The sequence below is a fragment of the Poecilia reticulata genome, chromosome 17 (genome assembly GCF_904066995.2).
Source record: "Poecilia reticulata chromosome 17, P_reticulata-male-v2, whole genome shotgun sequence".
Classification (NCBI taxonomy): domain Eukaryota; kingdom Metazoa; phylum Chordata; class Actinopteri; order Cyprinodontiformes; family Poeciliidae; genus Poecilia; species Poecilia reticulata.
The window spans coordinates 21,306,837-21,320,140 of NC_088846.1; the positions used below are offsets into that span (position 1 = coordinate 21,306,837).

Below are 13,304 nucleotides of genomic sequence, written 5' to 3' on the forward strand. Positions count from 1 at the left end.
ACCCACAGACTGTTCCACATTATGTATCCGTTGTAAAAACTATATTTTACTTTATCTTAATCTAATCCAATCAGAAATGAGCTCTTGATTGCCTCCTGATGAAACCAGCCAATGAAATAATGACTAACACCGTAAAGGGAGTGGCTTTTCCCAACAACAGCTGAGAGATCGAGCTGAGCGGTTGGTCGGTTGATGGGTTAAACAACAACATGCTCGGCGATATGAGAGTTCCCGGAGCACTGATTTGGGCCGCTTTCCTCGTCCAGAGGGTGAGAGAGATTAAATCTGTTTCACTAAAACCGGTATATTTGTTCAAGCAAGTCTTCTAGTTGACACAGTCTGGGAACTGTACTGTAATCGATTTTTTCCTGCATTAGCCTGAATGCTATGTGAACGTTAGCTTGCGGAGATCACCGTGGGCCCTGGAAACCCACACATCACCGGTGGATAGGACATTATAATAAAGGAGGGTCGCTGCTGATTCAAAGCATCTCTGAAGCCAACACAAACACAGAATAATCCGGGAGCGAATAGAGATTTATTTGCTAATAATCTACAACGTGCCGTTGGTTTTAAAAATGGCAGCGGGTCTGAAATCTGAGCCGAAAGGAGTAAAATATGTTCATATGACTTGCGTTGCCTTTAGAAAACAACTATAAAACTAACTCGACCCAGGTTAGAAAACAGCCGTGTAAAACTTTTAATTACTCTTTCCGAATTAGATTTAAACGCTTTTCTCTTTTTTTTTTTGCATTTCTCTTTTTGTGTCTCAGTCGCAGGTTATTTGAAGTTATGTTAAATTAAATTTAACATGAATCTTATATTGTTAGAAAATGTCTTAGTTATACAGTAAGAACGAAACTACAAAATGGAAAATTGGGTTAAGAGGAGCATAAAACCCTGTTAAGGTAATTTTATTTAGCACATTTTCAGCAACGAGGCAATTCAAAGTGCTTTACGTGAGTTAAAAGGAAATACCTTTCCACTACTACTGCTGAATATTTGTGTCATAATTCTTCAGTTTATTCCTCCTATCTCTCGTGTCCAAAATGAAACGATGTTTTTCTGCCTACAGGTGGTGGGAGAGTACGGCATGGCCCATTTCAGTGATGAGGGCAAAAGAAATGGGAAGGACTACTGCATATTCTTCAAGTCCCAGTGGGCACGTCTTCCTCAGGACCTTAATAAAGCAGTAAGTATCCTGGTGACACAACGTCCTTTTGCAAAACTACTCATGCATACCATTTGTACTTCACATTTTGACATGTCACAACCACAAACTTCAATGCATGCTGTGTGAGGGAGCAATACGAAGTAGTGCAGGATTGTGAAGTTGAGGAAGAGAAATCTAAATAGTGTGGCCAGCAGTTTTATTCACAGGCCTTCACTCTGAAATAATATCGTCTGGATAAATAAAATCCAGTGCAGCCAAAAGTCAAAATTAGTAAACCAACTTTTGAAAAATGTAATTTCCGTATTTAATGAGACGCCTTCAATGGCTTGTTAGAGAACATGGAGGACAAACATTTTTTTGTCCTCCATGACAAAAAATGCAGAGTTGCGTTAGAAAATATCTCATTCACATATCACATTACTCATATAAGCAACCAAGAATGGAAACTAATCCTCAAATTGAACACACCATTTCCAAAGTAAAACATGGTTGTGGCAGTATCGTGCTGTGGGGTTGCTTTTTTTCCACATGGAAGCTGTTCAGAGTAAATTAATGGAGCTAAATGCAGAATAATCTTGGAAAATTCTTGTTAGAAGCTGCAAAAGACTTGAGAGAAAAGTTCAAGGCCTATGAAAACCTTTGCAAAACATTGTATGTACTGTGTACTCCTGTTACATTGTAGTAACAAAAGTTACATTTACGGTGTAGACATTGGAAATTTCTAGATTCCAGCAAGGAACTTGCAGAAAACCTCTAAATCCAAAATAAAGACAGACATTTGTGCTTTTCTATCCTGTTAAGAAATAACTTCATTTTGGGCTTGTAAGACTATCTGTAGTTTCCAAATCAATGAAGCCATAAGCTTGACGCTCTCTGTGTTTCCTGTTCTGTCCACTTGACGACAAAAAAAGAAAACCCTGACTGGATCCTCTTGACAAAGTTCAACTGTTTACTTTACAAAATAAACACACTACAGATGTAACTTATTTACAAAAATAATCAAGTAAAATAATAATATAAATGAGGTAAAAAGAAACTGCTTAACTACCTGATAAGCAATTTCATGTGCAAATTTACAATTTGCTCATGAAATATTTATCTTTAGAATAAAATCGAACAGCAGCTTTCACCCGTATGAAATCAGAGAAATAAATAATGTTTTTTTCCTCCAGTTTCGTTTTAATCGCTCTGATCTTTCTCTGTCACAGTCCCATCTTCAGATCTATGACTTGACGTCGTCAGTCCTTTGCTCGCCCTCCGAGGTCCCAGAGGACGGCTTCCCAAACCGCATCCCCATGGTGATGAGGGGCAACTGCACCTTCTACGAGAAGGTCCGCCTGGCCCAGATCAATGGCGCCCAGGGCATCCTGATCGTCAGCAAAGACAGGCTGGTAAGATGTTCACTTACAGTCACAGTGTGTTGAGCAGATTCCAGTCCACTTTATTGATCGTGTGTGTGTGTGTGTGTGTGTGTGTGTGTTTCACAGACTCCACCAGCAGGAAACGAGAACCAGTACGAGGAGATAGACATTCCTGTAGCTCTGCTGAGCTACGCTGATATGCTGGACATAAGCAAGGTGAGGATTTTCCTGATGACGGATATTTCAGGGTTTTCACAGGTGCTTGAATTTCAAATAAAGTGTTTGCAACATTTGGAAAGAAAGTGCTTGATGATCTTTCTGCAGAGTTTGTAAATAAAGTTGTAATAAACTTTCATGTGAAAAGACGCCTTGCAAAAAGTCAAGTGATTATTTTGAGCGGGAAGGTTATTTACTTTAACACAAAGAAAATGTGTTCAATGTGGTGAATATTTATTATTCCTAATGAGGTTTTGATCTGTGTAATTGCAATAAATCATTTCTTATATTTTATACATTAATGTGTTTGAGATTGTTGTTTGTTAAATTTGTGTTTTGTGCTCAGACCAGCCAGTGTGTGAGACATTTTGTTATATTTTAGTTCACTTTGTATGTAGAATACTAAGACAAGACATTATTAAAAACGGAATAAGTGATGTCAGAATAGTGAATTAAAACCAAAGCTGTATCTCTAAAGTGTGGGGTTGCAAAAGTTTGAAGATTTAACCTCGAAAATGGTTGGAAAGTGCTTTACAGTGGGGAAACCCTTAGATTTAAAAGATTTCGTAACCTAAGCTGATCTCATTGTTTGTAAATCGTCCAGACTTTCGGTCAGGGGATGCTTGTTGCCATGTATGCTCCCAATGAGCCGGTGTTGGACTACAACATGGTGATAATCTTCCTGATGGCGGTGGGGACCGTGGCCGTCGGAGCCTACTGGGCCGGCAGCAGAGATCGCAAAAAGTAAGTGGGAATCCCCCCTCCACCCTTCGGAGAGAGCAGAAATATTTTTGCAAATACGAAATAGTAAAAAACGCAGCCTGTGTAGTTTATCTGAAGCTGCGAGCGACTCGCCGGTTTGAGCCAAAATGACAGAAGGCCCAGTCAGATGGGGGTCTCTGACGCTCGAAACGTTTAGTAAAATGGATGATCATGAGCAGTAAAAACGTCGACTCAGTTTGAGACTCTTCAGCCTCTGGTCTTATTTTCAGGCGTTACTTGAAGCATAAACGCGACGACGGCGCGGAGAAGCAGGACGAGGAGACGGTGGACGTCACCCCCATCATGATCTGTGTGTTTGTCTTCATGTGCTGCAACATGCTGGTGCTGCTCTACTTCTTCTACGACCACCTTGGTACGCCACACAAACATGGGAATTCAGAGAGAGCGCAAAGAGATGTATCATTTCATCGCGTCTAGAAAGTAAATTTGAGTTAATTTTCTGCTGTTGATGTCTGGTTTGTTCAGCCATTTGGGTCATCGCCATCTTCTGTGTGGCCTCCTCCGTCGGCCTCTACAGCTGCCTGTGGCCTTTCGTCAGGAGGATTCCTTTCTGCAAGTGCAGGTGAGGCTGCAGCTGAGGTTATACTGATGATTAAAAAGGCTCCTCATTCGAAATAAAATGCATCTATAATCTGTTAAAATAACATTTCTAATTGCAGTAGAGTCACATTTTGTTCCACTAAAACCACATGTTTCAGAGTATTTTGCTTAGATTTGGTGTGATGGACCAACACAGAGTGATGGAAGGAATACGATGAGTCATGGTTTTGATTTTTTTTAGAAATGAAAATCTGAAAAGTGTGGCATGTATTTGTGCTGTTCAGTCGCTATGAGTCAGCACATTTTTACTTCCGCTACAGCTGCCGGTCGGTAAGATTCTTGACCATTCTTTACAAAATAAACTCTATCTCAGTTAGACTATAAGTATAATTATTAATATTTATTTCACAGATTCTTTGGATTTGACTATTCCATCACTAAGCTTTTACTTTTCCCGTGTCCAGCAGGTTTTCTTCTTGCTCTGTGTTCAGCTCTATCAATCCTTCTTGCTGAAGAAATGGATTTGAGCTGTCAACGTATTCCTCCAAAATGTATTTTATATTGAATGAATTTCTTAAATTTTGTGGTTGTGATGGGACAAAATGTCTCTCCAGTAATTAGAAGTGTGTAGTCTTACAGATTATGGGTGGGATTTGTAAAGAGAAACAGATGCTAGCATGAGTTGTGAAACGTAAACAGTCAAGACAGAGAAACAAACAAATCCTGCAGCGATGGTGATCGTTAGCGGGAGGCTAACCGATGTCTAAATTATGGAAAACAGGATCCCAGAGAACAACTGGCCGTACCTGCACAAGCGTCCGCAGATCCGCGCACTGCTGCTGTCGGCCATCTGCGTCAGCATCAGCGTCGTCTGGATGGTGTTTCGCAACGAAGACCAGTGAGTCTGAAGCCAGCAGATGTGCTTCCTGTTTGACATATGAGGGGAAAACATGGGGCTGGGTGATGTGACTTAAAATCGGGTTTCTTTTTATACAATGTATATATATATATATATATATACCAGATCCTAGATTGACAGATTTTTCTTGCTTTCTTTTCTGAAAGAAATTACAAATGACAGAAAAATGTGGCTTTTATTTCAGTCGCCACTGCTGTGAGTTGTTTGACAGAGTGTTGGCGACAGATTATAGATGTATGTTCAACTACGAGAATCTGCTCATAATAGCAGAATAAAAACGCAATTTTACCAGGAAAATATTACAATTCTAGAAAAAAAAGTTGCTTTAATGAGGGAAAAAAATGAGCTTAATTACAGCGATCTCAAATTAGCAGCTCAGTTTGTCTGGTTCTTTATAACTGTTTCAAGTACAAATTCCTGCTACTGATAATATTTTCATGCTGATATGTTAAAAGATTTAGTATCTATTGAGTATGAAGTATTATTTGTAAAACTTATGCACACTGCAAAAACACAATTTTACCAAGTATTTTTCTAGTCTAGTTTCTAGTGCAAATATTTTGATTAAATCTTAGTTTTGTTTTAGTTGAAATATACTAACTTACAAGTAATTTTGTGGCAAGACCTAGAAGAATGTTGTAAATAAATAATTCCTTAATATTGGTGAAAAGTTGGCAGTTTTTCACTTATAGGAAGACATTTTTCCATTGTTATAAGTGTAAAATCTGCCAGTGAAACTAGTGATTTTTCATCAATATTAAGAAATTATTTACTTAAAAATATTCTATATCTTGCTGAAAAGTAACTTGTAGTTTAGTTTTGTCTTATTTTAAGTGTGATAAGATATTTGCTCTAGAAACAAGACTATAAATCGTTGGTAAGATTTGGTGTTTTTGCAGTGCAAAATTTCTCATTTTAATTTACATTTTTTCTGTTTTTCATGCTAGTTTTCATAATATTATGAACTTATTCTGGTAATTAAAAAAAATACAAAAATCATAACCTGGCACTAATGCTTTCAAAGTCAAGAAATGGAAGCTGTAAAACACGCTCGTCAAACAAAATGGCGGGCCTTAAGCGGGCTGACATCACTATGAATTATGGAAACACAAGGACTTTTAATGGTTGAGAAAAAAAAAATCCACATTTTCAAAAAAAAACAAAAATTCAACAAATCAGTTTTACCGATTTATCGCCCAGCCCTAGAAAAACCAGAGTTTCTGCTTTTCTAATAAATTCTTTATAAAGTGGAGACACGTTGGGTCGGCTGTGTTGTTGTTTGCTTTGGCGCCGCGGGCTGATGGCGGCTCCTCTCTGCTGTGCCCTCCAGGTGGGCCTGGGTGCTGCAGGACACGCTGGGCATCACCTTCTGTCTCTACATGCTCAAAACTGTCCGGCTGCCCACGTTCAAGGTGACGGATCGGAACCGCTCACAACAGCTCAGCCGCCTGAATAAGTCATAAATTTAACCTGTTTCTTTCTCTCCGGCAGGCTTGCACTTTACTGCTGTCGGTTCTGTTTGTTTACGACGTTTTCTTCGTATTTATTACGCCCCATTTCACGAAGGTACGATGACTCTCGGCTGGAGTGAAAACAAACCGAGTCGTAGTTTTCTGTCTGACCGTCCTGCTGCGTTGTTTTTCACAGAACGGGGAGAGCATAATGGTGGAGGTCGCGGCTGGCCCCTCGGACTCCGCCCCTCATGAAAAGGTGAGCGCTCTGATGATTTTGCTCTTCTGGGTTTCAGCGGCGAAGCGAACACTGACTCCGTTTGTGTCTTCAGCTGCCGATGGTGCTCAAAGTGCCCAGGTTAAACTTCTCTCCTCTGGCTCTTTGCGACCGGCCCTTCTCCCTCCTGGGCTTTGGGGATATCTTAGTGCCAGGTGACATTTTTAAAATCTCTTTTTGCTCACGTTTTGTTGGTTAGCTTCAACCTGACATGGAGACGCCGATTCTGTTCCCCTCTCAGGTCTCCTGGTGGCGTACTGTCACAGATTTGACATTTTAACCCAGTCCTCCAGGATCTACTTTGTGGCCTGTACTATCGGTAAGTTCGTCTGCTTGGATTATGATGGGATGGTAAAGATAAAACATTTATTTCATAGTCTAATAAGATTTTAGGATGAAATGAAGGCAGACCTAAATCTACTACATTCCCGTTTTGTTCAAATGCATTCTTTTAATTTTCTCACACGACAACCACAAAGTTTAAAGCATCTTACTGGGATTTAATGAGATCGACACAAAACAAAAAACAGCATAATTCTGAAGTTGTTATCCAGGGATCGTATGGTGATTTAAATCCTGAAAATGCTTTAATTTCACTTGTGTGTTAAGGTTTGGAAAGTGACTGATTTCTGTATAAAGTCCTTGAAAGCGCTTGATATTCAAGCTGCACAGTTTAATAATGAAGTACAATATAATGTTTGATTAAACATTATTTTCAGTTGGCATAATAAAACGACACACATTTCTCACAGTCTGAAGGTAAATCAGATATAACTTTTCTTATTTTAGGTTAGTTAGGATTACCAAAATTATTTTTATATTTACTAAATGCAAGAAAACATAGCAAGAACATTTTTTTAGGGATTTTTTTTGTAACTTTATTTGTTTAATGTGTTTAAATACTCAATTTGGTCATAATTTACTAAGATTGTTCCAACATAATAAATATTTTATATTCCTAATGACTCAATGACTTATTAATCTGTGTAATTGAAATAAAGATTCTTATATTTTATAAAAAATTTTTTTTTGTGAATTTAGGGTTTTATTTTCAGACCAGTCGGATGTAAGGTATGTGAGAGAGACGTACCTCTCGCATACAGTTTACCTCGTCCCTGCTGTATAAGTAATACTTTATTTGACGTGCATAAGGCTGACATGAGGCTGTCAATGGAGAAGCAGCATTCAGCTTCTATGCACCACAAATTTGGAATAAACTTCCAGAAAGCTGTAAAACAGCTGAAGCACTGAGAGCCTTTACAGCTAGACTAAAATCCCAGCCGTCCAGAGTTGCTTTTGAAACAATCAATGAAACATTAATCAATAATCTGATGTGTAACGACGGCAAAATGTAAAGTTTCAGTTGCTGACTTTGTACTTTTATGATGTGAAGCAGTTTGAGATGCCTTGTTGCTGAAATGTGTTGTACAAATAAACTTGATTGGTTAACATGAAGGAGTCTTTATAAATGTTTGACTGTTTTAAACTCTTTAAAGCAAAGCTGCATTAAAAGTGCCATTATTTACCGAACGGCACTTCCTGACCGTCATAAACATTCACAAAGACTCCTTCGTGTTCATGACTTGGTCATGTTAGTCTTTTGCACACAAAGCATTATTAATAACAACAGTAATAAATGTTTTGTTTTCATCTCCATTGCATGGTGCTGGAAAAATTTGAAAACCTACCTTGAAAATGCTTAGAGAGTTCTTGAGCTTTACTGCTGGAAACCCTGTAAAGAGAACGATTATTTTTGTTTTGAGCCGTTTTCTCCACAGCGACTGTACAGAACTGTTACTAAAAGCCGGATTTTCTCTCCTCTCCCGTCAGCGTACGGCATCGGCCTGCTGATCACCTTCGTGGCTCTGGCCCTGATGCAGACGGGCCAGCCGGCGCTGCTCTACCTGGTGCCTTGCACGCTGCTCACCAGCCTCGCCGTGGCGCTGTGGCGCAGGGAGCTGCGCCAGTTCTGGACTGGAAGTGGATTTGTGGTGAATACCAGTTTGATATGACTGCCTACTGCGGAAGAACAAAAAGACTTTAATTAAAGAGAGAGCGCGACAAAAGACAATTAAAACAAAAAACATTCTACTTTAAAAAAGAGAGGCCATGCAGAGTGAAGTAGAATTTCAAGTTGAGTAACACCAGCCACTCCAACGTCATCTTTCTGTTTCGCTGTCCCTCCCCTGGCCTTTAACTGACTGTGGGTGTGCTGTAGTCAGCTGTCTGTGAATGTCACTGCAGGTATCTGGGCTTGGCTCTTTACTTTTAATTAAATCATGCTTACCTCACCTAAAGTCCCTTCCCGTTGTGTTGATTTTTCTCAGCAGCAGAGCCTTTACTTTCTGTTGAAGCGAGTGATCATGCAGCAGATCGTGATCCTGAAATAACCTGGCATGTTTATCTCAGTGAAACTCATGATCTCCGTGGGATTTCTGCTTTTCAGTCAACAGCAATGCCTCTGACTACAGTTTAACCTCAAAAGAGCTCCAGAAATTTGGCATTTTATTGTGCCAGAGGGATTACTGTGAATGTTTTTCTGTTTACCTTCAGGTCCTCTGTATCTGTTCTCATTGCATACATTTTTTTTAGTCTGATAACATTTCAGACGTCTTCTTTTACACATGTTTTCTGTTTCTGTCCACCTCCAGCCTCCCATAGTCCTCGCACCGATCAACCCCACAATGACCGTCGAGCCGCAGACGGAGGGACTCCCGTCCAAAGCGGAGCAGCAAACCCCGGAATCCACCGGCGAGAGCGAAGAGACGCCCGAAACCGAGGAAACGCCCCAGACCCAGGAGACGAGCGACGAGAAAACCAGCAACTAGTACATCTTTAGTTTCACTACATATTGATTTGTGTTTTTTTTTCCTGGGGTTTCTCAGTGGAGAGCCAAGGTTCTCTTGATACAAAAAGGGAATAACTGTTCGGTTCAAATGTATTGAGACAGAGAAAAGTAAAGATTTGTTTAAACTGCTGGTAAAGATGTGTGAAAAAAACACCTTAAAATAAGTTCAGCTTTTATTGCAGCTGCATGGATGAGAAAAAACTGAATAATTTTTTTTTACGAAATTTATCCTTGAAACTGTTGATGACAATGATGAAGATTTTTTTCCCCCAGTTTAACAAATTTTAATAGAAAATGTCAACGAGCTTCCCAGGATTTTTGCAGGAGAAAAAAAGCCCAGAGCATCACAGATTCTCCACCGTGCTTAATAATATTTCATTATTACTTTTGATTATAACTCATATTTCCTGTGGCTTTGTTTCCAAAAGTTTCCGAAATGTCACAAGATTTGTTTCCATACAAATCACCAAGATCAAGACCAACAATTTATTTTTTTTTTCTCCACTAAAAAAAAAAAGCACTTCAATTCAAGGTTGGATTTATAAAAAAAAAAAATCTAGATTAGATCATACATATGCAATACAAGGAGTTCATTTTAGTTTATTTTAGCGGTTTTGTCCACATCTGTGATGAAAGAAAACTCTTAAATTAAACTCGGCTGACTCTGATCAAAGTGTTTTCTCTTAATGTTGCTAAAAGATCGGCGACATTAGCAGCAGCTTACAGTCAACTTGGAAATCATGGATTCAACATACGTGTTGCGACGGGGAACAGTTTGCAGATGTTCACGTGAACATCTGCAAACTTGGACAATTTGATGAAATAAGAAAATAAATCTCAGCTTCTCAACTGTGAAAATTTAAATCTGTAAACAGATTTCTAATTTTTTTTTAAAGAAAAAAGAATCTTGTAAATTATCTCCTGTCGCTGTTGTCTCTAATTTCTGTAAAATGCCCCAACAGATGAAGGGTGGCTGTAAAGATCAACTCTGAATGTTTTGGTGGCTCTTAAACCGACACCATTGCCAAGAAGAACCCAAATGGCTTTTCTGTACTGCAGACAGGTTTAACTGGGCCTTACTGTTCTAATCAATCTGCTAAAAAAAGATGTCATAATGAAGACAGAGCTGATGTTTCTGGTTTGAAAGGTTGCTGGTTCTGAAACTTGATTGCTTCCTGTTGCATTATAAACTGCAGTAATGGCAAACCCTTTAAAACTGAACCCAGAGTTAACAGTCTTGTTTTTTTTTTACATATATGTTTCTTATAGCTTTTTTTTTTTTTTCCTATTTATCATATTTTGTAACGTTTTATTTTGCATGCTATGGTTTTTAATTGTACATTTTCTATAACACTATCATAGGACGGTACAAAACGTCGCTCACTGACTGCTGCAGTTTTTTCATGTTGTCTTAAGATTTGGCCTTATTGTGAGGAATGTGTCTCATGGAAAAACTGCTTTATGAAAACAATACTGGACTCTAAACGTGCTGCAGTTTATCGGACAGGAGTGACCAGCTGTGTTAAAACTCATTTCATGCATTTGCACTTTTTGTTTTTGCTCATGTACGTTTTTAGCCATTATTATAAAGGATTTTTGGATGTGGAAACTAATAGTGAAACGTGTTCAGTGTTCCCCCTACTCCTGACCTGAGGTCGTAACAAACAGCAGATCTCAGCAGTCAGAGAGGATAAACTGGTTAATCACAGAATAACCACCAAGTATGTGTGTCGGTGTGTGAGGCTGAGTTGTGTTGAGGTGAAAATATATTTCATGTGGGCAGCTGAGATGTCAGATTTACAGGACATGAATCACCAGTATACTTTCTGTTGTCACCAAGTGGTTTTTAATGCTTCTGAGCAGTAATTATAATAATAAAAACTTGTATTTAATGTTTGTTTCTTTGCTTCCCTACATTAATGTTGTTAGTATCTGTATATTGCCTTCAAAAAGGACATTTTAAATTGTCATGTTACCTCAGAAATTAATGTATATTGTTGGGGTTTTATATAAACTAAAACAATAAATGTTTAAGAAAGAAAATCTTTTACAAGTAAAAGTCTGTAAATGTGCCAATGCATTTGTTTGGGTCAGAAACACATTTGACTGTACATTTTTGGTCATGCATCTCCAGCAGCGTCTCAGTTGGACTTTGACTGGGCCATTCCAGCACATCAATACTCGATCTCTGGACAAAATGAATAACATCCCGTTGACACAAATCTTCCACCTGAGCTGTGGATCTCTGCAGCTCCTCCAGAGTCACCATGTTCGAATTAAAGTCACTGCAGTGAATAATTAGAGCCATCTTTATCCCAAGCTGATAGTTTAGGTACATTATGATTTTATTAGCTGTTGGTATGATTCCAGTTGTGTCTTAATCTTTCTAGTTTTGATTGATTGAAGAGTTTTTATATATAGTATAACCTAAAAAGATCAGGTTCCTTGATCTTTAATCTTTGGATTTATACAGAGATTAAATCCCGCAGAGGTAAACTATGTTCACACTGCAGCCTGAAGTGACCCAATTCCAATTTATTCGGTCAAATCGGATTTTTTTTGCCGTGGCCGTTCACACTTATACAGAAGAGGATTAGGGCCACTGAAAAAAATAATAATTCTGACTTTAAAGTCAGAATTCTGACTTTAATCTCAGAATTCTGACCTTTAAAGTCAGAATTCTGACTTTAAAGTCGGAATTTTTTTTTTTTTCCGGTGGCCCTAATCCTCTTCCGTACACTTCCAAATAAATGTGACCTGTATGTGATCTCCAGTGTGAACTGTAAACGACCTGAAAGTGTCCCGCATGCGCAGTAGAGGGCGTGCCCAGTGTTTTGCCAACCGCCATAAAAAGAAGTAGCGCTCAGTGTTAGCAACGTGGATGCTAACAGTGGAGCATAACTTACGATTCTGAAATTGTTGTCCGACCGGAGCCAGCCCTTTAGTAACGCAATCCTCGTTATCGTCCGCTATGGTTGTTGTTTTCTTTCCGCTTGCGCGTATCAGGACGCAGAATAGTGACGTTTGTCGAGTATCAATGATGTTCAGGTCGGATGAACGTGACCTGACTGATCAGATTCGGGTCACATTTGAAAAGTTAAGTGGGTCCCATTAGAAAAAAATCCGACCCGTGTTGTACAGACTATCATGAAAAGATCAGATACAGATCACATTAAGGCCCAAAAAAAAAAAAAAAAAAAAAAAAAAAAAAAATGGGAATTGGGTCACTTCGGGCTGCAGTGTGAAGGCAACTTTAGACTCTTCAGAATCATATTGAAAATGTAAAACCATGCTTCATTTTCTCTATTCAGCGTGGACCGATCGCATAAAATCCCAATAAAATACATCAATTATTTTTTATTATTTGATGGTAACGTGACAGAGTGAACAGCTGTGTGGATTTAGACGACAGTGGTTTCTGGGGCTGAATGAGTCTTTTCATGTGCAGAGATGGACAGCAGCCTGACAATGAGTCTCTTGTGATTTCAGCAGTTCCTCAAAGAGGACTGAGGGAGCATCTATTTACTCTGGATTGCTTGTCTGACTGGCACACTGCTTCACACACTCCGCCAACAGAAGTATAAATATTTCAGCTGTGGGATTTTTAAGCCATTTTACCTTTACAGATTCTCCAAGCGCTGAGGTCCTCCTTCCAACTGGGCAACAATTCAGGCTTTGAATGCAGAATCTGCAAAAGAACAAACTGACAGAGGAGCAGCTGATGGAGCAACAAAT

The 13,304-nt window shown here is 39.0% G+C and overlaps 1 protein-coding gene across 2 annotated transcripts; it reads left to right on the forward strand.

The window, feature by feature from the left end:
* The first annotated feature begins 133 nt into the window (after positions 1-133).
* sppl2 (signal peptide peptidase-like 2) lies at positions 134-11,461 on the forward strand. Of its 2 annotated transcripts, none has more exons than XR_001777530.2 (15): positions 134-269; positions 1,076-1,192; positions 2,383-2,565; positions 2,662-2,751; positions 3,356-3,495; positions 3,744-3,886; positions 4,000-4,096; positions 4,856-4,972; positions 6,324-6,405; positions 6,485-6,559; positions 6,641-6,703; positions 6,777-6,876; positions 6,963-7,040; positions 8,552-8,854; positions 9,373-9,570. XR_001777530.2 is itself a non-coding variant. In XM_008434446.3 (15 exons), the coding sequence occupies exons 1-15, from the start codon at positions 210-212 to the stop codon at positions 9,547-9,549; spliced, it is 1,683 nt and encodes a 560-aa protein (XP_008432668.2). In that variant the 5' UTR covers positions 134-209; the 3' UTR covers positions 9,550-11,461. The 2 variants fall into 2 exon arrangements, 1 of the variants encoding a protein (XP_008432668.2); XM_008434446.3 differs by having other exon boundaries at positions 8,552-8,712; positions 9,373-11,461.
* Positions 11,462-13,304: the final 1,843 nt, after the last annotated feature.

Bases quoted from the DNA above. Each gene is read 5' to 3' on its own strand.
- sppl2 (XM_008434446.3), top strand. From the start codon at position 210: ATGCTCGGCGATATGAGAGTTCCCGGAGCACTGATTTGGGCCGCTTTC. The intron at 4,973-6,323 runs GTGAGTCTGAAG...TGTGCCCTCCAG, and splicing joins GTGTTTCGCAACGAAGACCA to GTGGGCCTGGGTGCTGCAGG. The intron at 7,041-8,551 runs GTAAGTTCGTCT...CTCTCCCGTCAG, and splicing joins CTTTGTGGCCTGTACTATCG to CGTACGGCATCGGCCTGCTG.